Source organism: Cheilinus undulatus, linkage group 9, assembly GCF_018320785.1.
Source record: "Cheilinus undulatus linkage group 9, ASM1832078v1, whole genome shotgun sequence".
In the NCBI taxonomy this organism is placed as follows: domain Eukaryota; kingdom Metazoa; phylum Chordata; class Actinopteri; order Labriformes; family Labridae; genus Cheilinus; species Cheilinus undulatus.
The window spans coordinates 48,317,354-48,343,142 of NC_054873.1; the positions used below are offsets into that span (position 1 = coordinate 48,317,354).

Here is a 25,789-nt window from a genome sequence, read left to right on the forward strand (position 1 = left end):
TATCATCAAAATATTTCTATTTTCTTGTTCATTCAGCCTTTAGCTTTGAGATCACCAATTCTGCAGCCTGCTACAAGGGGGCAATTGAGATGATTTGCCACATTTTTCTGGGGCTGATTTGCTGATTGTTACTATGTTTGATGCTAAAATGCTGTGTTTTGATTGGTGGGAAATCTTTGCAAGAAATAGATCTTTTGGGCTGATTCTTATCAATTCTTTTGCGCCCTCAAAAAAAAACAAAAAACAAAAACAATAAAATAATAATGAAAACAAGACAAAAAAAATGATTAAAGTAACCAAAAAAATGATGAAATAATTGACAAAAAATAATGAAAAAAAGAAGAAAAAAAAATCATTAAAAAATGCAGCTATAGCCAAGAATGGCTGATTTGTATGTATTCATATTTATTTGTACATATATGTGAGAAAATTGTTCCGGTCTCATTTGGTTTTGGGCTGTTTTTACAGCTATGGTTATTTTAATAAAGTAAATAGCAGAACATATTTTTCTCCTCATATTTTCTGAATTTATAACACTTCTTGGGGCCAGATAAAAAGCTGTGGGGGCCCTGATGTGGCCCTCGGGCCGCCAGTTGATGATCACTGCTGTAGACAGACATCTGGTCACTGGCATGACGTGACACGAGCTTCTGTTAGTGGCTGATGTTTGGCTCTACAAACATCTGATTCAGAGAGGCTTTTGTCATGCAGAATATGGGGCCTGTTGGACAAACTGATACGCTTTATTTTCAGTCCAACGAGACAGGAAATGTTTGGGTTGTGGGAGTGTTACCCTGAACGTTCTGGGTGCACTGGGCCAACTGATGACATGCGCCGTTGCTCACTAGGAATATTTCTGAGGTGATGCACAGCCTGAGCAGCTGGAGCAGCAGGAATAGTATGCAAACAACAGATTATTCTACCTTTCTGGGATTGATTTGCCATCAGTTTTTATATATTTTCATGATTTTATTCTTTCTACCAAGTGCATCTCTTCTGAAAAGATCCTGTCAAAGCCCTTAACCCTCATGTGCTAACCAACAACAACAATAGCAGAGTACATGATTGTGTTTATGCTGCTGAAGCTAGGGGGCTTATTATAGCTCTAACAGCAAAATGTTCTGCTCCTCTACAACCAGCATGACTAGTAAATGGTAATGGACTACAGCATATGCCACATGTTCTTAGATCCACTGCCCAGTCCAACCAGGAGGGCAAAGTTTTGGATAAGAGAAAAGTTCTGGGTGCACTTGCTTCACAATCTTCTTCTCTGTTTTGTTGTATTTCTGTGGCAGCGTTACAGCGCCACTTACATGCCTGGCATATACTGTACACTACAGTGTTTTCACTTGTTTTCATTGGTTTAGTGCTTTTTTTACTCTGCGGACAAAGCCTAAGTTGAGCAGATGCTTTGCACATTTTTCCTGCAGATTCAGCCGCAGCCAGCCTCGGTAACAGACCTCACATGTATCTCACAAGCAGTGCTGGGGGTAGCGCATCACAAAGTAATCTGTTAGAGTACTCAGATTACTTTTTTGTTATATTGCATAACGTAAACTGTTAATAGTTACATTTTGATAAAAGTAATCTGTTACTAAAAGAAAAAAATCCCTGATTTCCTTTCTCTTCTGGCCACAGAAAGAGAGACAGAAAAAAAAGCATCTGCACTTTGTCTGTTTTTCTTCCTGTTGGCACGTGGTGACATGCCAGAGGAACACTCTGTCTCAGCACACACGTATCCTCTAGCTTACTGAGTTACTGGTTTTAGGAGTCTATAACTACACATGTGTGGAAGTGTGTCAAAGGTGTGTGTGATGGATGTCTGGTGTGTGTGGGTTGTGTGTCTGAGTGTTTTTGTAAAAAAGTAGGAGTGAAATGAGAGCGAGGGTGAGTACGTGTGCAGGGTAAGCTCTTCAATGTATTCCGTGGAAAAAAATACAACTCCCGGGAAAATACGCCACTTCCTGTTGTTGAGGTGGGGAGCCTATGAGGTAGGGACACTTAAGGATCATGTGACAGATCATGCCCACAACGTGATGACATTTATTTCAACGCAGGAAGTGCTGCAAACACCCGTGGTCTCGTTTATAAAGATTTTTGTTATGTGCATTTTACTGTGTATTTTTACAAACCCATCACTGCAACAAAAAAGCGCTCTGAAACATGGTGAGTGTGTGAAATGTTAGTATAACTCCTCAGGTTTTATATGCAAAAAGAATGATCGATCTATCTAATCTGGTTTTAAATCTACTGCCAATCAAAAATGGATCTGCTTATTGATTGTAGCACCGGCGCTACGCTGGGTTCTATAGGGTTAAGCTCCTCTCTTGTTTTCACTGAATCAGCTGTGCGGCCGTTCCTGTTATGCATGATTATTACGCACAACCTTTGTGTAACTCTGTATGCCTCTGCCCAGCTTGTTGTCAGATTGTGGGCGTATTAAAGAGCTGTGAAGGTTTTCATGCACATATCTTGTTTAATTTTTTCCACTGTTTTTATGCTATAATTTCCAAACAGGAGATGTTCTTCTTGTTGCTTTTAATGTCGCATCATTGTTTGTCTTTTAATGTTCAATCCACTCGGGACTGCACCAGCGATCACAGGTAATTTAAACCACACCAGACGGAACAAAGTGAGCTGTCACTACTGCCAACTCAGAAAATCAGAAAAGAGAAGCCTACAAATGCTCATCTAGGACTTTTTTGTTGCTTCTTGTCCCCTTGAATCAAACCCATACTGAGGTATGAAGCTGACCATGACCTCTGAACCGCTGCACCGATAGTTTACAGTCATTCAGGATTATGTAATTTCACTCCAAAGAGAATTAAAAGTGTTGCTCTTATCTTGGTGAACTCGTTCCTGACTTCCTGCATGACTGGCAGGCCGAACTGCAGTCAGCAGGGGAAAGTGATACCTGGGAAAAGAAGCTCCTGCTGAGTCTCTGGAGAGAAGGCAGGAGGAAACCTACAGGAGAGGAAGCAGTGACAGTGAGTCTTACTGACACTAGTGAGAGGTGCAAGAGTCACCGTGCGAGGGTGTTGTGACTGTAAACACGCCTCAGGGCTTCAGCACTCCCACTGACACTGATGGACACTTGGCTAATGCTGTCTCCTCTCTCTGAGATCCAGAAAAAGACAAGAAATCATCCTTAATTAGAGGCTGTCATTGGAAGGGCCTATTATCACACAGTAACAGCACTGCCGTACACACCAGCGTACATATGCCTGCTGCGGCGCACACACTCATACACCTGGTGCAGCGTTAGTCATTAGGCGGGGGCATTGCTGTTGACAGGCATGCAGACAGAAGGCTGTGGGCGCCACCAGCAGCCTCCGACGGCGTCCTCCGCTAACGAGCAGCAGCGAGAGGGATGCTGCAGGGAGGAGATGCTAATGCCAGGGCTGTTAGGTAGGACTGTCACGATACAGGGCTTACACTAACAAATAAACTACTCCCCAATAGGGTCAGCATTGTACTAATACTGCAGCACCGTTTACTGCCTCTGTTCCAAAAAAGCTGGGGCGCTGTGTAAAATGTAAATTAACTAGAATGCAGTGATTGTCAAATCTCATAAACCCATATTTTATTTACAATTTAACTTAAGCAAAAGATCATTTCGTGAAATATATTAGCTCATTTTAAATTTGGTGGAGGCAACACATCTCAAAAAAGTTGGGACGGGCAACAAAAGGCTGGAAATGTGAGTGCCTCTAATAAAAACAGCTGGAAGAGCATTTTACAACTGATAAGGTAAATTGACAGCATGTCAGTAACATGACTGGGTATAAAAGGAGCATTTTAGGGAGGCTCTAGGGAGTAAAAATGAGCAGAGGTTCACCAATCTGTGAAAAACTGTCTCTTGAAATTATGGAACAATTTCAGAAAAATGTTCCTAAAAATGAAATTTGCAACTCATAGTACAGCCCACAATCTACAGTCCATAATATCATCAAAAGATTCAGAGAATCTGGAGAACATTCTGTATGCACGGGACAGGACTGAAGTTCAGTATGCCTGCCAGTGATCTCCAGGCCCTCAGTTAGCGTTGCATTAAAACCAGGCATGATTCTGTACTGGAAATATCTGCATGGGCTCAGGAACACTTCCATAATCACAGTTGACCAGTTAAAGCTGTATCATGCAAAAAGAAAGCCATTTATGACCATGATCTGGTGCCAAAGCCTGTTTAAAATAGACTGCCATAATGGAAAACTGTTCTGTGGTCACATGAAACTGTTCTGTGGTCACATGAAACTGTTCTGTGGTCACATGAAACTGTTCTGTGGTCACATGAATCAGAATTTGAAATTCTTTCTGGAAACCAGACTAAATAGAAGAGGGAGCATCCAGCTTGTTCTCCTGGCTCAGGTCTAAAGCCTGCATCTCTGATGGTATGGGGTTGCATTAGTGTCTATGGCGTGGGCAGCTCTAACATCTGGGAAGGAACTGTCAATGTTGAGAAGTAGAGAGAGCTTTTAGATCAACATATGCTCCCATCCAGACAACGTTTCTGTCAGGGAAGACCTTGACTATTTCATCAAGACGATGCTAAACAGACTTCACTAGGATTGACAGATGGGTGGGCTTAGCCCACCTGAAAAGTTTCTGAAAAGTGATGCTTTTTATCTGAGGTCTGACACCCAAGTCTGAGACCTGAGGATGTCCTAAAATGGACTCCATACACAGGAGAGGATGCAGATTCAGAAGACATTCAAACCACGTTTCTATACCATGTTAACACAGAGAAATTAATAAAAACAGAAAATAAAAAGTCAAAAGTCAAAATAATTATTTTTACTGTAAGTGTTGTTGGGTGGGGGGGCGGGGGGCATTTAACTCATTGAGTGCCAGTCCTTTTATAAAATGGAAAGTGCCTTGTGCCAGCGTTTTCGGCCATTTTGAGTCATCTTTCAAGACCCACAGAGTATTTTGTACAATGACTCTGAAAACATCGAATAGCTCAAATGAAAGAAGAAACTCTCTATTTCATCATGGAAAAAAACAGTTTGTTTGCAGCTTGTTCCATTCTTGATCTATCTGAAGCTGAATAGAGGCTAATTTCACCAAAAAGACCAAGTTTTTCTAGATCGCTGAGAAAAAATGCTTTTTTGTGAAAGAGAGTCTGTCAAGCAAAACAATGATTTGAATGTTATAATTTTGTCTTCAATGACATAAAAACATCTGAAAATTGTGTTACAAATGTTATTTTATTGTAAAATAAATAACAATGCTTCCAGTCACTGCCATTCACACTCTTGAACTGGACGGCCTCCACGGGACCCCCCTATACGCCCACGTCCTCTCCTGCTTGCGTGTCCCCTGGCACTACCTGTAACTTATAGAAGTAATATAATAACTATATAATACGTTTTTATATATAATATATAATCCATAATATAGATTTTTTTTGTTCTTACCTCTTTGTCTGCCAACAGACGGTGTCGTAGAACTGCATGGGGCTTGCTCTTCTCTCAAGTCTGCTTCTGAAATCACAGGAGCATGAGTGATGGTTTCATTCGATAAATCTGGCTGAATAATCAGTGGGTTCCTAACGTTAACTTACCTCCATCTCTCTGGGACGGAGAACAAGATCCACTCCGCTCATTCGGCAGCCATTCCTCAGAGTCTGGGTCAGAAAAGTTCGTCTCTGAACTGTTGTTGCTGTATGCATCCAGCTGGCGAGAGGCTGCCTTATTTCTCCGACACACAGAGGAGACCTCGCGGCATTCTTTAGCCTCTTGGCTAGCCGAGGCAGATGAATGAAAGCACCGATCCCTGGATTTGCTGTCATTAAGTTCAGTGTTGGTTTCAGTGAGTAAGCAATTTCTCAGGCAAAAGTTGAAAGTTTCCTCCAGCATCTATTTTTAGAACTTTTAGCTTAGATTACTTACATAACGATCGCTCTGCTCTTTGACCCCAGGGTCTCCACCTCTGATCTAAGTGGCTTTGATCTACTGTCTCTTCCGACTGTAGTGTTCCGACTACGTATCCCAGAAGCCCCAAAAATTACTCACAGGGAGCGTGAGAGCGGCCCCTTGTGCAAGCCCCCGAAAACACTTTGACATATACGTCAGTGGTACTCAAGCGTTGTTTTTTAAATGACTTATTTTTATATGTCAATGGCACTCAATGAGTTAAGGGGCGTAAGCCCCCCAAAAAAGCCAAATGATGCCAATGCTACTCAGCATAACATCTCTCACAACAGCATGGCTTCACAATAGAAGACTCTGGCTACTGACAGTTGAAGCAGCATATATGCGAGAGATCTATCAGAGACGACCCAGGACTGTTGAGCAGCTAGAATCTTGCATAGATGAGAATGGGACAACATTCCTCTCCTAACACTCCAGCAGCTGGTCTCCTCATTTCTCAGATGTTTACAGACTGTCGTTCAAGAAGGACGGGAGGCCACACGATAGTTTAGATGGCCCTGTCCCTCCTTTTTGAGATTTGTTGCTGCCATCAAATTCAAAACAAGCTATTGTTTTCACGAAATAGTAAAATGTCTCAGTTTTAACATCTGATATGTCGTTTGTGTTCTATTGAGGATGAAGTATGAGATTTGACCATCATTGCACTATCTTTACAGTTGACACAGTGTCTCAGCTTTTTTGGAATAGAGGTTGTATTTACAGTAACATTGCCATAAATTTAGACTCTGTTGTGTCTCTTGAAGGCAGCTTTTGTGCTTTTTAAAGTTCAGTACTTCCTGTTGCTGAAATAACAGATTGGACTGAAATAAAGTGAAGATTTGAAGATTCTGACCGCCTTGGCTGTCGACCTTTGTGGGTAAAAAAAAAAAAAAAAAAAAAAAAAAAAGATGCAAGGTGATATTTCCTCGCTGGTCCATCTCACAGTGGGTGTGTCGCCTATAGAGCGTGTCTAATCAGTTTCTGCCTCCAAAATAAAAGCCCCACAGACCTCATTTCCCCATGTGAAGTGAGCCACGGCTGAGTGCCTCCATTTTTCATCCCTCTCTCTCCAAGCTCTCCCAATCCCGGCTCCACCTTCTTTACGATCCGGAGCGCCCAGAGTTCATTCCAGGGTCCTCTGCTTGATTAGGAGCAGATGGATGTCCCGCTGCACCCGTCTGAAGGTGTTCACACTCAGGTGAAAATCTATCGTCTCACACTGTTAGATTCAGTAAGAGGTTAGTATTGACAAATGCCTCCTGCTGAATTATGCTCTCATTCTGTTTCTTACAAGAAGTGCCCAGAGTTAATTGTGATAAATGAAGGATCTTTGTTAAGTTACAACTCAGTTATTCCTGGAACAGCGATAAATCAGCTATTAGCTCTGCACTGGTGGGCACAACAAGAGGTAGAAAATACATCAAGACAGGAGCTCAGAGAGAAAGGTACAGAAGACGGCATGGAGGAGAATGTGAAAGAGATGCATTTCTAACAGCAGCTTGGTCAGGATCATTTATAAGAATCTAAAATGTCAAGACAGTAATGAAAGGAGAAGTTGAAGGTTCCATCGGGACTGGATGGACGGTTTTGGTTGAGCAGAGACTAATCATTACAATAATGACTAAAAATAGAAAGCTCTGGCAGCGATTTAGAGGCTGGCACAGAGGATTTTGATTTATACCGCTTTAGATTTGACTGTCAGCCACTACCACTGAGGTCAACGCTCCTTTTTACTACGGTGCATGAAGGGAGAATTTACTTCTTATACCAGAGTGCTGATGGTGTCTATGGAAGCCCACTACAGCCACTCAAAAAATAAAAATGTGGAAGTTAGGGAATTTAAAAAAAAAAAAAAACAGAATCCAAAGTCATAATTATGAGATAAAAAGTCAAAATTATGAGATAAAATGTCATAATTATGAGATAAAAAGTCAAAATTATGAGATAAAAAGTCATAATTATGAGATAATGTGTGTGCCTATGCAGCAGTTACAGTGATTTTTCATCTCATAATTCTGACTTTATATCTCATAATTATGACTTTTTCTCCATAATTATGACTTTATATCTCATAATTATGATTTTTTTATCTCATAATTATGATTTTTTATCTCATAATTATGACTTTTTCTCCATAATTATGACTTTATATCTCATCTTATATCTGGGGTCAAAGTATTTCTGTCAGCAATTACTCATCAAAGACTGCCGACAAGGGGGCGGGGCATAACCTGAAGGATGACCAGTACAAGTTGAAAGTATGAATAAACGTTCTGAAGAACGTTCGTAGAAATGGTCGTTAACTATCAGAGTCAATTTCTTTTAAGCATTAAAAAATTAAAGAAAGTCTGTTTTATTGAATAAAATCAGCCTTTACGTGTTTTAACAAACAAAGGAGTCATGAATTAAAGCACACCTCTGAACTACTGTTTAAGCCCTCATAAGCTGTGGTCTTTCACATGGATGTATCGGTTTTGCCTTGTATGTGCTGCCACACAATGCATGCATTTAAACTGGTGATGATGGCTTTGCAACAATCCATTTACCATCCCCCACCACTCACTATTCATATTTCTAAAACAATATGTGTTTAGGATCTAAATTGATCAACAGCAACCCTTATAAAGTAGAGGTTTTCAGCAGAAAAACACTAATCTAGAGGTGCAGACACTCTTTAATGCTGACTCACAGAAAACAGAAAAACAATCCCTTGAAAGTCATCACTGCTTTGCTTTTGTATCCCACCTTTCCTCCTTACTACTGCAGCAGCTGTCTGCATCTGAATCCTTTTAATCCTTTGTATAAATAATAAATTATTCAATGATACAGTTGACTAAATATTCTTTGAGCTTTGCAGACCAGCTGTGTTTTTTTTTTTTATCATCCAGCGCTGAATGGAAACACCTTCAGTGAGATGTTAGACAAAGATGACCTTGTTTACTTTGTTTTCTTCCCACAGAGCACCTTATGGTGGTGGCTTTGTCTGACAAACATTCAGGAATCACACAGGAATACAGATTTAGATCCAGACTGAACTTTATACAAAGCAGAAAAGAAAAGGAGCAGAGTGAGATAAATCAGAGGAATGTCACTGCTCTGTAAGCCTTTTACAGTCCAACTGAAGGTGGGAGAAGACTCCCAGGAAAATAACATCTTTATAGTATTTAAAAAGAGCCGTTATAGGAGAGTAGCCAAAAAAATCCTCCCAAACACTCAACCAAAGTACCACTGGCAGGTACTTGTACTTTAGTATTTCCACTTTAGAGTACTTTATTCTGAAGTATGCAAGAGTGAAGGAGAGGCAATATAAGCTCAAGGCAAACATTCACAATGGGCCATCAGATCCATGTGACTCTAAACCTGGATCTGGGTCTGAATGTGAAGATGAGCCTCTACTCTCTTTGCTGCATGGAGGTTCATTCTCATCCTGAGCAGGAGCAAAGTTAGAGGCAGACTGTCCAGAGCCCCCCAAAATCCACAACAGAAACTATGTATGTTCCTCATCTGCCACAAATGAAAAGCTGTGATTTAGGCTGATTTTAAGCGCATTAATAAACCAAACTAAGCCTACGTTGGATTGGTTTTAATAACCTTAACCTCTTTAAGAGTATGCATGAGGACATTATATTCTGGTCGAGCTGCAACATAGTGGTCATTTCTACTCTAAGAGTTTTAAAATAAAGGTCAAATATGTGCATGGAAGGTTGAGTAATTTGCTTGAACTCTTGGGAGAGTTTACAATCTAAAATTTCAGGGTTTTGTTTGGATATTTTGGGTAATTTGCTCAGAAATCTAAAATATTTGCAGGAAAGTTTGGGCATATGTTTGTATATTTTAAAGAGTTTCATTGGAGTTTTTTAAATTTGCTTTGAAATTGTTTGGCTTTTTTATGGGTGTTTGGAAAATTTGTTTGTAATTTTGGGGAATTTCAAGTTTTAAGAATAGAATTTCAAGAATTTCAAGTGGCAAAAAACAGAAAAGTGGCAAAAATTGATGAGTGTCACAAAGGGGATAAAACATGCATGAAAAGTGTTTCAAATTGGGTTAAAATCTTTCAAAAATTGGGTTAAAGAAGCAAGAAGTATCAACAATGGGTTAAAAATAGGAAAATTGGTTTTAAAGTGGCAAAAATTGTTGAAAAAATGCATGAAAAGTGGTTTAAATGGGGTTAAAATCTTTCAAAAATTGCATAAAAGGGGCAAAAAGTATCAAAAAAAGGGTTTAAAGTGTCAAACATTGGTTAATATTGGTGCTAAATGACAACTGGGGAGGGCCCATACTCTGTGATTTTCAGGGTCCAGCCAATTCTGTTGTCAGGCCTTTCTCCTTGAGGTCTGCTTCGTTATAGATAATAGAGATAGATCTCACTGGTGATGACTAAAATCATATAAAACATTTCTTTAATTTTTGTGTATTTTAAAGTCAGGCCCCCAGAGTTTCTGTTGAGACTAAATCCAGCCCTTGTGCAGATGTACTTGATGACCCCTGCTCTAAATAGTGTTTTCAATAAATTCCCTGCATCCCCACATTAATAAACTCTGTATTCACTGATGGTAATTTAGCCTGATCCGTTTAAATTAAAGTTTGTCTGTTTTAAAGCACAGTTTACTTTTCTCTGACGCACAAAAGGGTCTTCATTTATTTCCTGTATGTGTACAGCTGATATAACAGTTTGCACTGAATTTATCACATCGGTACACAGTGATGGAGATAATTAAAGTGTTCTCAGACTGGGTTGGAGGTGAACTGAGGACATTTTGCTGCAAAAACCAACTCTCTTCAAAGCATCATCATCTTTTAAAAATGGCGAGGTTGATATTTTTCCCCTTTTTTTTCCTGACAGATTGAATGTTCCAGTATATCAGAGTACTCAGAGAGGATCATCAAGTCCAACCACCTGGACAGCGGTAAGAGCTGCAGCTGTTCTCTCCATACTGATGACACTGCACCACATCCAGGAGCAACAGCTGCATCAAACTTAACTGTTCATTAAATTCACACAGCGGACATTTTCCTCGGATGTCACTCTGTGGGTGGGAGGCAAAAACGCTGTCATAAAGTCTCATGATGTGCTCCTGGTTGCAAGTCTTAAAGTGTAGTTGGTTTGACAACCATAGTCGCTGCTTCCTAAATGTGGGCGTTTGATGGCTTTTTAAACTGGAGTGACCTACATGGGGCACTGACAGCAGAGCAACACATGCAGGAAGGCACAGTGCATCCGGCCAACTTCAAAATAAAATACCAGGAGCAGCCTGCCAATCATTTATCTTTTCAGTGTATCAACATATAATCAGCCCTCTCCATCCATCTGCTCTATGCTGAGCTGAGCCTGGCCTCAGAAATAGATCCAGTGGGTGTAGGGACATGCTGCCAGTTGGCAAAACCCCATCAGTCCAGAACATAGACCCTTTTGAAATTGCAGTTTAGGTATTGCATGGGGAAAACATTTTTTAAAGTTTCTGGTTTGCATGGAAAATGATCTTGAATTCACCAGAAACATACCTATGATTGCAAAAAAGAGACAGCTAGATACCACCAGGTGGTTTCTGGAGTTCATGGGATAGAATGAGTGGCAAAGTATTGCGAACGTGGAGAGTTCCTGCCATCTCTGTGGACATGCAGTGTCACCGTAAATGCATGCTTCAAGTGAGCTCTTAATCAAAATGATAACTAAAGATGCAGCTCTCAGTTCTAGCCACCTCCGCTTTAAAAGTATTCAATAAAAACTGCTCAAAAAGCTTTCTTTAACAAACCGTTTTTGTTTAATGGATGAATTTCACAAAAAGAGGGAGAAAAGCTGTTAAAAGTGGCCTTCCTGGTTTTAGCTATGAGCTACTTTCAAAGCCTTTTAAGGCCATTTTTAACAGCTTTTCTCCCTCTTTTTGTGAAATTCATAACCTTGCAAAGCAGATGGATTCACCCGTTTCCTTGTTTCTCACTGGTGAATCCATCTTCAAAGCTCCTGTCCGCACCGTTTGGGCCCGGTTAGAAAGTGACAGGACCAATCAGCAACAAGAGGCAGTACTTTCAGATGCGGCAGAGTCGTGACGTAAGCAAGCAGCGAGAAGAGGCCGGTGCAATTATGGCAGAAGACATTAGCGTGGATGCTGCTAAAGCACCAGTTTTATCAGAACTTGATGACATTGCTTTGTTAAAAAAAAGAACAAAGAACAGCAGTGAGTTGTTTTCTTTTCAAAAACTAGCTGTGCACATGCACCTTGGTCGCAGCTACCAAGGAATTCGCAACTCTGATTGGCCTGTAAAGATGTGACAGAACGGTCATCCAATCACACCCACAGTTTTTTTTCAAATCCTCTGCCTTTTCACAAACACTTTGTATCAAAGACTTTCCAGTTGGATATGTGAAACAAATCCATCTGGCGTGTCAGGTTATGAAATTCATTTATGAAACAAAAACACTGCACACCTTTAGGAGTGCAGTTGTTGTTAAAAGGTCTCCTCAAATCAAAATAATACAAGTATTGGAGGTGGTTGGTGTTGGGCAGCACATTTCTGCACAGCTTTGAAATGTCTATTGAGTTACATTGTCACAGGAGTCAACAGGTTGGAGAGCTGCATTATGTGGGGAGCTACAGTACCAGAATGTGCAGCTTCAAAAAATTGAAGTCCATTGCAAATAAACAGCACAACACATGAATAAGACAGCAACAGAATGCCAGCTTCCAGTAACGGTTTACACTTTCTTTGAATTTTGTAATGCAACCAGACATCACTGTGACATTTGCAGCTGTCTGAACTGAACCGTTGCAGCTCCAATCAGGCCTTGCGATTTTTGTTGCCAAGTCCCAGACAGCTGGTTTTAGGACTTTGCAAGCAGATAAATGGGAAATGGGAAATGGACGTCTTATTTTGAAAGGCTGTAAACACCATCAAATATTTGTTCCAAGTAGTTTTACATGGAAACTTCAGCCTGATAAATCCTTCTGTCTCCTCCATCAGCCATGCACATAAGCAGGATGTGCAGCACTATAGGAGCTAATACACAAGACATTCTAGGCTCAAGAAGCTAAATTAGTCCATGGAAATTGTTTTTTTTCTCAGCAGATATCTTGGTTACTGCCAGAGTGATCTAGAAAAAGCATTATTGTGTTTATATCTGCTGTGAATTTTCACTGCCACTATGATGGTGAAGACAAAGGCCTTGAAGAGCAAAAATCATTCAGCCTGATGTCATGCATCATCAAAATGATGAAGATACAACTGTTCGCAACAGACTGCTCTGTGATCTCCCCAAGTAAAAGAGTTGTATGTATATATACTCGGAATAATAATACTAAGTGTAGTAGGAATATGTTAATCTTGAGGTATAATGAACCGTGGGGGAGGAGGGAGTTGGAGGTTGCTGACATGATGGTAATGAGTTTCTGTATCTCACTGTAGAGAAGTTTAAAGATTGTTTATCTTAGAATGAATTCGTACTGAGTATATGTTTATCATTCCATACCACGCTGAACTAAATCATTGGTATTCATTTGCTCCATCCTTCTTCCTACTTACTGAACTTGAAAGCCTTTTTTTTCACTGAGTGTGCATCTACGAAATGATTGCTCCATAAACCATCCTGTCAGCCACTGTCCCATCCTCACACCTATGAATATCAAGTATGCCCAGGTAAATGAAAAGAGCGTTAACACTATGTTCACCCTGAGATTTACAAAGTGAAAGTGCAGGAAGCAATAACCAGTTAGAGGATGGAGGTTCACATGTCACTCTGACAGACACTTACATCAGCGGAGACACTCTGCAGTCAGTCTGTGACAATGCAGAACAACAGAGCTGAGGTCAGCTCGCCTCAGGCTTAAGACACAGCCACACATCTACAGATACACAGATCTACGCACAGATTTATAGAACCATGGACACATCTGTAGATCTATGCACACATCTATAGAACCAAGCACACATCTGTAGATCCATGTACACATCTATAGATCCATGCACACATCTATAGATCCATGCACACATCTATAGATCCATGCACACATCTATAGATCCATGCACACATCTATAGAACGATGCACACATCTGTAGATCCATGCACACATCTGTAGATCCATGTACACATCTATAGATCCATGCACACATCTATAGATCCATGCACACATCTATAGATCCATGCACACATCTATAGATTCATGCACACATCTGTAGATCTATGCGCACATCTGAAGATCTATGCACGCATCTATAGATCCATGAACACATCTGTAGATCCATGTACACATCTACAGATCCATGCACACATCTATAGATCCATGCACACATCTATAGATCCATGCACACATCTATAGATCCATGCACACATCTATAGATTCATGCACACATCTGTAGATCTATGCACACATCTGAAGATCTATGCACGCATCTATAGATCCATGCACACATCTATAGATCTATGCACACATCTATAGATTCATGCACACATCTATAGATTCATGCACACATCTATAGATCTATGCACACATCTATAGATTCATGCACACATCTATAGATCCATGCACACATCTATAGATCCATGCACACATCTATAGATCTATGCACACATCTATAGATCCATGCATACATCTTTAGATTCATGCACACATCTATAGATCCATGCACACATCTATAGATTCATGCACACATCTGTGGATCTATGCACACATCTATAGATCCATGCACACATCTATAGATCCATGCACACATCTATAGATTCATGCACACATCTGTGGATCTATGCACACATCTATAGATCTATGCACACATCTATAGATCCATGCATACATCTTTAGATTCATGCACACATCTATAGATCCATGCACACATCTATAGATTCATGCACACATCTGTGGATCTATGCACACATCTATAGATTCATGCACACATCTATAGATCCATGCACACATCTATAGATTCATGCACACATCTGTGGATCTATGCACACATCTATAGATTCATGCACACATCTATAGATCCATGCACACATCTATAGATTCATGCACACATCTGTGGATCTATGCACACATCTATAGATTCATGCACACATCTATAGATCCATGCACACATCTATAGATCCATGCACACATCTATAGATCTATGCACACATCTATAGATCTATGCTCACATCCATACAGTCGCAAGAAAAAGTAAGTGAACCCTTTGAGATTTCTTGGATTTCTGCATAAATTGGTCATCAAATGCGTTCCAATCTTCATCTAATTCACAACAATAGACAAACACTGTTTGCTTAAACTAATACTGCACAAAAAAATGATATGTTTCATGTTTTTATTGAACAAAACATGTAAACATTCACAGTGCAGGGTGGAAAAAGTATGTGAACCTCTAGGCTAATGACTAGTTGACCCTCCTTTGGCAGCAATAACCTCAACCAAACGTTTCCTGTAGTTGCAGATCAGACCTTCACAACGGTCAGGAGGAATTTTGGACCATTCCTCTTTACAAAACTGTTTCAGTTCAGCAATATTCTTGGGATTTCTGGTGTGCATCACTCTCTTGAGGTCATGCCACAGCATCTCAATTGAGCTGAGGTCAGGACTCTGACTGGGCCACTCTAGAAGGCGTATTTTCTTCTGTTGAAGCCATTCTGTTGTTGATTTACTTCTATGCTTTCGGTCGTTGTCCTGTTGCATCACCCATCCTCTGTTGAGCTTCAGTTGGTGGACAGATGGTCTTAAGTTTTCCTGCAAAATGTCTTGATAAAATTGGGAATTCATTTTTCCATCAATGACAGCAATCCGTCCAGGCCCTGAGGCAGCAAAGCAGCCCTGAACCATGATGGCCCCTCCACCATATTTCACAGTTGGGATGATTTTTTGATGTTGGTGTGCTGTGCCTTTTTTTCTCCACACATAGCGTTGTGTGTTCCTTCCAAACAACTCAATTTTGGTTTAATCTATGGACAGAATATTTTGCCAGTAGTGCTGTGGAACATCCAGATGCTCTTTTGTAAACTTCAAACGTGCAGCAATGTGTTTTTTGGACAGCAGTGGCTTCCTCCGTGGTGTCCTCCCATGAACTCCATTCTTGTTTAATGTTTTACTTATGTTGGCATGTGCCAGAGATTTCTGTAAGTCTTTAGCTGACACTCTGGGAGTCTTCTTCACCTTACTGAGCATTCTGCGCTGTGCTCTTGCAGTCATCTTTACAGGACGACCACGTCTAGGGAGAATAGCAACAGTGCTGAACCTTCTCCATTTGTAGACAGTCTGTCTTACCGTGGACACATGAACATCAAGGCTTTTCGAGATACTTCTGTAACCCTTTCCAACTTCATGCAAGTCAACAATTCTTGATCATAGGTCTTCTGAGAGTTCTTTTGTGTCAGGCATGGTTAACATCAGGCAATACTTCTTGAGAACAGCAAATTCAACACTGGTGTGTGTTTTATTATGGGGCAGGGCAGGTTTAACCAACACATCCAATCTCATCACATTGATTGGACTCCAGGTTGGCTGGCTCCTGGCTCCAATTAGCTCTTGGAGAAGTCATTAGCCTAGGGGTTCACATACTTTTTCCACCCTGCACTGTGAGTGTTTAAATGGTTTGATCAATAAAAATTTAAAAACATATCATTTTTTGCACAGTATTAGTTTGAGCAGACTGTGTTTGTCTATTGTTGTGAATTAGATGAAGATCGGAACACATTTGATGACCAATTTATGCAGAAATCCAAGAAATCTCAAAGGGTTCACATACTTTTTCTAGCAACTGTAGATTCATGCATACATCTGTAGATTCATGCATACATCTATAGATTCATGCATACATCTATAGATTCATGCACACATACTCATGCATACATCTATAGATTCATGCATACATCTATACATCAATGCACACATCTAAAGATTCATGCATACAGCTATAGATTCATGCACACATTTATAGATCCATGCACACATCTATAGAACCATCAACACATCTATAGATTCATGCACACATCTATACATCAGTGCATACATCTTTAGATTCATGCACACATCTATAGATTCATGCACACATCTATAGATTCATGCACACATCTATAGATTCATGCACGCATCTATAGATTTATGCACACATCTATACATCAGTGCATACATCTTTAGATTCATGCACACATCTATAGATTCATGCATACATCTATAGATTCATGCATACATCTATACATCAGTGCATACATCTTTAGATTCATGCACACATCTATAGAACCATCAACACATCTATAGATTCATGCATACATCTATATTAAGTTCATACATCTATAGATTCATGCATACATCTATAGATCCATGCACACATCTATAGAACATTGCTCAACAAATAGACTTTACAGCATCTCTGTGACCTTAAAGTTGTTTTCTGCTGATTAATGAGTATTACTGCTTTATATTAAAATAACAATCATAGTACGGGGGCTGCATCAGAGACTCTCTCCATTATGCTCTATCCAGGAAGCATGGCACTGTTACAGAACAGCCTGCCATTGGCTGAGAGACCCTTACAACGGGTAAACATATGACGGTTAACATTCAAGCTATCAGTAATAAATGATCATTATTGGATTAAAGTGGATAAAAAGACATTCAATATAAGGTTTACTGGTGTGGATTTAATCATTAAAGTCCCCAAAAGTCACACGAGTTCCAGGCTCGCTGAAAATGCTGCTGCAAAGGATTCAAAGGCATCAATAGCGTCAATGAGAAAGCACAACGGCTAGCTTCAAGATGAAAGAGGAAGCCATTTATGGTTCAAAGTTATTTAACTTTTGATAAACTGTGTCAATTCGTGTCGTGTCCGACAGCACCAGTCTGGAAGGCATTTTAAGTCACATTCAGAGAAAAACTGTCACACAGCAAACAATCGTTGCTGCTGCAGTGGATCATTTGGTTCTTCACTGCTCTTAAAACAGTAGCCCATGCATGCAGTGTTTCCCAGCAGTGAAAAGAATTGATTTCCAGTTTATAGTGTTAACATTTAGCACAGCTAAACAAAGCAAAATATAAAGTTGAACCAAACAGTATCAGATATCTGAATCTGAACAACTACATCAGTTTTGCTAAGTCTTATTTTTAATGTTTTCATACACTGTCATTAATAGGTATTGGTCTTGGGCATGTTCGTTGTAACATAAAGACGTGTTGTGTTTCAGTGATCACCATCTTTAAAGGGAAGGTGGAGGAGGTGGAGCTTCCAGTGGAGAAGGTGGACATCATAATATCAGAGTGGATGGGTTACTGCCTCTTCTACGAGTCCATGCTCAACACCGTCATCTTTGCCAGGGACAAGTGGCTGGTATGATGTGTGGACAGTTATGACTCATGATATTTTATGGAGGTTTGCACCAATGAAAGGGAAAAATCGGTCAGAAATTAAAGCTTATGTGAACTACTTTCTATACCACATCAATGCAGTTCATTTTTAAGAGCTTAGTATCAAAATTGTTCATATTTTGGAAAACTTCCATGCTCATCTGGACACATGGACTTCTGATACCAGCTTTAAACACATAGTTTTGTAAAACCATTGTGAGTTTTATTGGCTTTTTGAGTTATGTTTTTGTACTGATTTTTATTCACATTGCGAGGTATCCTTAGTTTGACTTCATTATAAAGTTGGAAAGAAAGTCGAGGCATTCACTGGCAGGATGTTATTTTCATCCAGACTTAATATAATTACATTTATGGGGATTAAATTATCCGCTAATTTAAATTCTATAACAACAGCAGCCTATGAGTGATTCTGAATGTGTGGCAGGCTCGGGCTGTGATGGGGTGTTAGGTTTAAACATTTCTGCTTTAAGATAACTGCTTATTGTCCAATGTTCCATGAAGTAAAGAGAAGCTAACATTAACATTAGAATCATTCTTACTGATATCATTAACTCAGTCATACAATAATCATTGTTTTTACAGTTACAGCCCTCCAAACATGCCCTCTATTTCAGGGTTATGTTTGAAATCCTCAGTTATTCTGATTTAATGGCGGTGGTGTGATGGTAACTGTTTTAGGCCGCTCTCGGAGGGAACACTAACACGTCTATAATTCAAACGTGTTCTTGGCTGAGGAATGAAATGTCAGTGGCTCTGTAATGTAGACCTTTTATAATGTGTTCTGGATTAATTGCTGAGTTATTTCTCTGCCTCATTTGTCAAACAGAAACCCGGAGGATTGATGTTTCCCGACCGAGCCTCTCTGTATGTGGTGGCCATCGAGGACAGGCAGTACAAAGACTTCAAAATACACTGTAAGCTCACACTGACACAACCTGTGTGCTCGCTGAAGCTGATGGGGACTCTCTGTAACCACGTTTATTTACGTCATGTGGAAAGCATGAATACTTTGTGTTGGAAGCTCAGACCAACAGCTGTGTCTGTAACTTTGACCTGTTAAGATGAATGATAAAAAGCAGCAGCTTTTAATTTCACACCGTTATGATGAACTCATTTTGTCATGACAGCTGCTGCTCCTGCTGTCTGTGTGCAAAACAAGAAATCTCGTGACGTTTCAATTTTGCGAGATCTTGTAGCATGAAATCTCGTCAGCCCCCTAATATACACTATATTGCCAAAAGTATTCACTCACCCACCCAAATAATGTAAATCAGGTGTTCCAATCATTTCCATGTCCACAGGTGTATAAAATCAAGCACCTAGGCATGCAGACTGTTTCTACAAACATTTGTGAAAGAATGGCTCGCTCTCAGGAGCTCAGTGAATTCCATTGTGGTACTGTGATAGGATGCCACCTGTGCAACAAGTCCAGTGGTGAAATTTCCTCTCTCCTAATTATTCCACAGTCAACTGTCAGTGGGATTATAACAAAGTGGAAGTGATTGGCAATGACAGCAACTCAGCCACCAAGTGGTAGGCCACGTAAAATGATGGAGCGGGGTCAGCAGATGCTGAGGTGCGGAGGTCGCCAACTTTCTGCAGAGTCAGTCTCTACAGTCCTCCAAACTTCCTGTGGCCTTCAGATTAGCTGAAGAACAGTGGTAGAGAGCTTCAAGGAATGGGTTTCCATGGCCGAGCAGCTGCATCCAAGCCATACATCACCAAGTGCAATGTAAAGCGTCAGATGCAGTGGTGTAAAGCACGCCGCCACTGGACTCTAGAGCAGTGGAGACGCATTCTCTGGCGTGACGAATCGCACTTCTCCATCTGGCAATCTGATGGACCAGTTTGGGTTTGGCAGTTGCCAGGAGAACAGTACTTGTCTGACTGCATTGTGCCAAGTGTAAAGTTTGGTGGAGCGGGGATTATGGTGTGGGCTTGCTCTTCAGGAGCTGGCCTTGGCCCCTTAGTTCCAGTCAAAGGAACTCTGAATGCTTCAGCATACCAAGAGATTTTGGACAATTCCATGCTCCCAACTTTGTGGGAACAGTTTGGGGATGGCCCCTTCCTGTTCCAACATGACTGTGCACCAGTGCACAAAGCAAGGTCCATAAAGACATGGAGGAGAGAGTTTGGTGTGGATCAACTTGACTGGCCTTCACAGAGTCCTGACCTCAACCTGATAGAACACCTTTGGGATGAATTAGAGTGGAGACTGAGAGCCAGGCTTTCTCGTCCAACATCAGTGTGTGACCTCACAAATGTGCTTCTGGAGGAATGGTCAAAAATTCCCATAAACACACTCCTAAACCTTGTGGAAAGCCCTCCCAGAAGAGCTGAAGCTGTTATAGCTGCAAAGGGTGGACTGACATGATATTAAACCCTATGGATTAAGAATGGGATGTCACTTAAATTCATTTGCGATTCAAGGGGGGTGAGCGAATACTTTTGGCAATATAGTGTATATGTTTCTTTTCTTTTTTTTTTTAGGATTTATTTTTGGGGTTTTTATGCCTTTATTTGACAGAGAAGGACAGTGGATAGACTCAGAAATGGGATGAGAGTGGGCAGAGACATGCAGCAAAGGGCCACAGGCCAGATTCGAAACCTGGGCCGCCCACGTTCATGAGTCACGCCTCAGACCGTTAGGCCATCTGCACGCCATGTCAACCCCCTTTTACATAAGCGTTCAGACCCTTTATAAAAACACTAAATTGATCTCAGGTTCCTCCCATTTTCTCTGGATTATTGCTAAAATTTTTCTACACCTTGATTGGTGTCCACCTGTGGTAAATGAACTTGATTGGACATGATTTGGAAAGGCACACACCTCTACAGAAGACCTGACAATGCAAATCAGAGCAAATGCCAAGCCATGAGGTCAGAGGAAATGCAACTCTCCATCAATATTTAAAAATAATAATAATAATATTGTCTTCAGGGTGTAATGGTAGCCAGGACACAGGTGTCTTTACACGACATTCACTGCATCCCCATGTCAGAAATTGTGAGTGCAATCGGCTAGTCCTCTGTTGAGTTAGGCCACTCGGTTTAAAGGAAGTGATTATTTATGTAGTCAGTTATTTTACATATTTTTATTTAATTGACATTACTTTTTACAAATCTGATATTAAAGAAGGGTTTTTGTGGGGGGTTTTGGTCAAAAAAGCAAAATTATATTGACAGTGATTGATTCATAAAATCAGTTAAAGGGTAAATTATCAAAGGGGGTGAATGCTATTTATAGGTACTGTATCAACATGGTTTAATCCCACTAGAACCAGAGTAAAATAGTGTTCTGGTTCTAGGGCAGCCCTAGCTGAACTTGTGATGTGTGCTCACAGGGTAATGAACTCTGGATGTAGAGCACTGGCTACTCCTCCGCATCGTGCTCACACAAGTGTGGGCGCTCTCAACCTTTCAGCTTTGCAAATGATCCTGAAATTCTCCTCGGGCATAGCACCGGGGGCGATAATTGATATTATGAGTCAACGAGCCTCTCCATCTCTGTTTCATCCCCCTCCTGACCTGCTAGGAGAGCTGTGGGCGATGCTCTGCCACTGGCCGCAAAGCACCGGAGTCAGAGTTTAGCCAGTTCATAACCCTGATGACAGAAGGCACGCAAACACAACAATAGCCAACAACACTCCTACTCTCACTCCCCCATACATGAGGGAAACAATAAGATGCACTAGAGTCAGATTGGCTCGGTGCAATGAAGCACTGCTGTTGCCCTGGGACAGTGAAGTTCATCAGCCATCCTTCTTTGGGGACATCTGGGACAAGAGCACACATCAACCACAAACTTGTTTCCCCTGGCACTGATGGCCTCAGATAACCTTTAGCTGGAGTTAGAGGGTACCGTGTGCAGCCCTCCTGTGTTACAGAGCATATTGTGGTCATTAGTGCTCCTCTGGGCTGCAAGCTGCTGTTGTTAAGTAGGCAGCAAGAGATGCAAATACAGAGCATCATAAACCCCACAGGGTTGTGTGACCTGCTCATTATCACCCGCTCTCAGACTCACTCGAGTAGCTCTCTCTACTTTAGGGTCATGATAGAGACGTCAGCTCACATGCTTACTAAAGGAACTCAATGAATAATGTATGGAAGGGTCCAGCCAAAGCAGAGAGCATTTCCAAGCAGGAGAGGAGGTTTGTGTTTAGACATCATCCTACATTACAATCTAGCTTTAGTTTGTTAGAAGAAAATGTCTCAAAATGACAGGATGTTCAAATCTAAAGCTTTGTCTTGACCTGCAGACCTGACTGGTGTCTGTAGATCTCTAAATATACGGATGGTGCATCCTTCTGTCTACAGCAAGGAAGTGCATTTCTTTACAGGATGGAAAGCTCAGAGAAACTACCTGTAGCCATGAGGCAGAGGGTAACTGTGTCTGTTTGTTGCTATTCAGTTATTTTAAAAATGCATTTGGAGAATTACAGGGCGAATAAAGCTCTATTTCCAAAAAAGTTGGGACATTTTGTGAATGTGAACAATAACAAGATACAGGGATTTGCAATCAATTGAAAACAGCAAGAAGACAACATATCTAATGTTCACACATGCACACAAATTCTGAATTTGATGCATGTAACATGTTCCAAAAAAGTTGGGACGGCAGCACAGAGAGACTCGGAGAAGTGTTTTTTTTTTTTTTTTAAACTGAACATTTGACAAGTAAGTAGGCTAACTGATAACAGGAAGTACTGTAGAGACTAATCACATCAGTCAGGATTCATTAAGGCCCACAATTATCTTTTTAAAATTTTGATTCATTGCATGCTTTATCATCCCCCTGTCTTCCCTATTATCCACTTATTTCTTTCAATCCGTAGCAAGTTCCTTTTTCCGGGGTGAAATTCCTGTTAAAATCTTTGATCTTCTGATAAAAGCAGGTTTGTATGGAAACAGGAAGTCAATGCCCTTAATTTGAGACAGTAGAAAGCAGGGTATCCGCGGGGTCTAAAAAAGTCTTAAAATGTCTAAAATTCTCTTAAAATCTCATAAAATGTCTTAAATACGATTTTAAAAGGTCTTAAAAATGTGTTATTAATGTATTATTTTAACGGAATCGTGGACGGAATCGCGGAAATTGAATGAATTTGACTGAAATGCTGTGTTTTTTTAGAAAGAGGAACATGTATCTGAGGAATATGTCCCCGGGGGAACACTAAAGCAGGGCACAACTTGTCCCTCACTCACCCGCCCCCCTCCTAAACATAACAGCACGTCAAAGCGGCTGCACTAAACACCAGCAAATATCACGTAGCCCCACACAGGCCAGTACCCTGGGACTTAAAGTTGCACCTTCAAGAAAACTCATCCGTGCTTCGAGTTGTTTTACCTCACCACACCACCTGAGCGGTGTGCCTCACCTCGAACGAGGCACACCACTCAACCCTCAGAGGCTAAAAATCAAGTCAGATGGACTCGAGATTTTATGAAATCCGCAGTCTAAATGATGTTAAATTCAGGTAACAGTTAGCTTAATAATTCATCCTGTAGATACTGTAGTTCCCTGTGGTTGATTAACGAGCGAACACGTGTCTGCATTAACGTAGCGGTCTGATATGAGGGAGATGAGGAGAGAACCGTTACAGTCAGGAGGAGAACAATGCAGCATCAAACTGCATGGACTGTTAAAAACATCAGTTAGGATGTGATTATACTCGTGGATGTGTCTTAAAATGTTGGAAATATGTGACTGTTACACTGGTTTCAATTATTTAATATCAGGGTTATCCAAACAACGGCTCCTGGGCCAACTGTGGCCGTTATTCAATAAATTTAAGGTTATGTCTATTTAATTAGTGAACATTTGATTCATTTACATAAACAAGAAACTCTTTTTTATGGTAAAATTAGTGGGAGGTTAAAAAACGGAATTCCAAAAAACATTAAAACCAAATAATGGAACTTGGCAAAAAATAAAACAGGTTTCACAGGGCCCTACATACACTTTGCAAGTAATTCTGGGCCTCCAATTTTCCTTCATGTCGTTTTTACTTTTTTCACAGTATGGATGCGAAATGGGTCTTGAATTGTATTTATTATGGTCTTAAAGTCTTAAAAAGTCTTAAAATTGACTTGTTGAAACCTGCAGAGACCCTGGAAAAACTAAAATGACACAAAAACAGTTTGGAATACAAAATTGTGGAGATTTAAAATGCAATAAAAAGGATAAGATTGAACTAAATGAAATACATAAATCCCAAGATTAACTGCATTTTAAAATTTGAACCATCGGACAGCCCTAGTAGCAGGTAATAGTGCAGTGACTGGGTGTAAAAGGCGAGGAAAGACTCAGTCATGGACCAACATTCAGCAACATTCTCCACTAGCAAAGACTGCATGGGCAAATAGTTCAACAGTTTTGAACGTTTCTCAATACGTAACCGCAGAGAATCAAGAGATTTCACCATCTACTGTCCTTCAAAAGTCAAGACTTTACCATGCAAAGCCAAAGCAACCAAAGCAACCTCCAGAAGCCACACCCAGTTTCCCGGGCAGGGGCTCATCTGACATGAAATGACTCAAATTAGAAAAGAATGCTCTGGTCCAACAAGTCCACATTAAAAAAAGTTTTTGGAAAAAATAGCCATTGAGTCCTCTGGGCTGGAGAGGAAAAGGGCCTTTTAGGTTGTTATCGATGTTCAGAAGCCAGCATCTGTGATGGTGTGGGGGTGTATTAGTGCCCATGGCGTGGGTCATTTGCACATCTGTGAAGGCACCATTAAAAATAATAAAGGTTTTGGAGCAATATATTACTCCATCCTGATGAAGTCTTTTTAGGGACATCACTGCTTATTTCAGCAAGAATCTAAACTGAAGAAAATGGATGGAGAAGGGAATTGTTTGACATATTTTCAGTTTGTAGACAAAAGGAAACATGGTGGCCTAGACTCTAAGGTATTCTGTCATTCCAGGGTGGGAAAACGTCTACGGCTTTGACATGACCTGCATCCGTAACGTGGCCATGAAGGAACCACTGGTGGACGTCGTGGATCCCAAACAGGTGGTGACTAACTCCTGCCTCATCAAGGTTGGTGAAACATCATGTGAATCTCTCCTTCTTAAGCTATTTTGATTCATATCTCAGTAATGGCTACGATTTGATTCAGTCACGTTCTGTTAACATATAGAGTGATTTGGTCCGATTCAGTTCAATTCAGTTTGGTTTGGTTGAATCAGATGTGAATTTATTATGGCTAAGAATTCATTCTGCAGTGTGAACTCATAAATAATACAGAGCATTTACCTCCTGCTTTTATCATCATTTTTATGCACAAATCTGTCACTCTGTGTAATAAGGTAGACTGCATATAAAGAGAATATTATTTCCTTGAAATAGATGCACAATGGCACAGCCTCTGTGCTCATGATTCTTTGCAGAGCCTGCATAAAAATACGCAGAAAAAAGAAATTCATAAAAAATATATTCATCTGATCTGAGATTAAACCCAGTGTCTACAGTTTGTGCAACGTGCTCACCACTTACAGCAGCTCTCTGACTGATGCACCATGTGTGCAGAATAGAAAAGG

At 40.5% G+C, this 25,789-nt stretch overlaps 1 protein-coding gene across 1 annotated transcript in view; it reads left to right on the forward strand.

Annotated features, from left to right (window-relative positions):
- LOC121515372 (protein arginine N-methyltransferase 8-B) overlaps positions 1-25,789 on the forward strand; it is a 70,850-nt gene that overhangs the window by 27,151 nt on the left and 17,910 nt on the right. The window contains exons 4-7 of the mRNA XM_041796093.1: positions 10,756-10,819; positions 18,067-18,209; positions 19,074-19,161; positions 25,174-25,289. Of these exons, the coding sequence (XP_041652027.1) occupies positions 10,756-10,819; positions 18,067-18,209; positions 19,074-19,161; positions 25,174-25,289 (411 nt within the window). The remainder of the gene's footprint in view (positions 1-10,755; positions 10,820-18,066; positions 18,210-19,073; positions 19,162-25,173; positions 25,290-25,789) is intronic.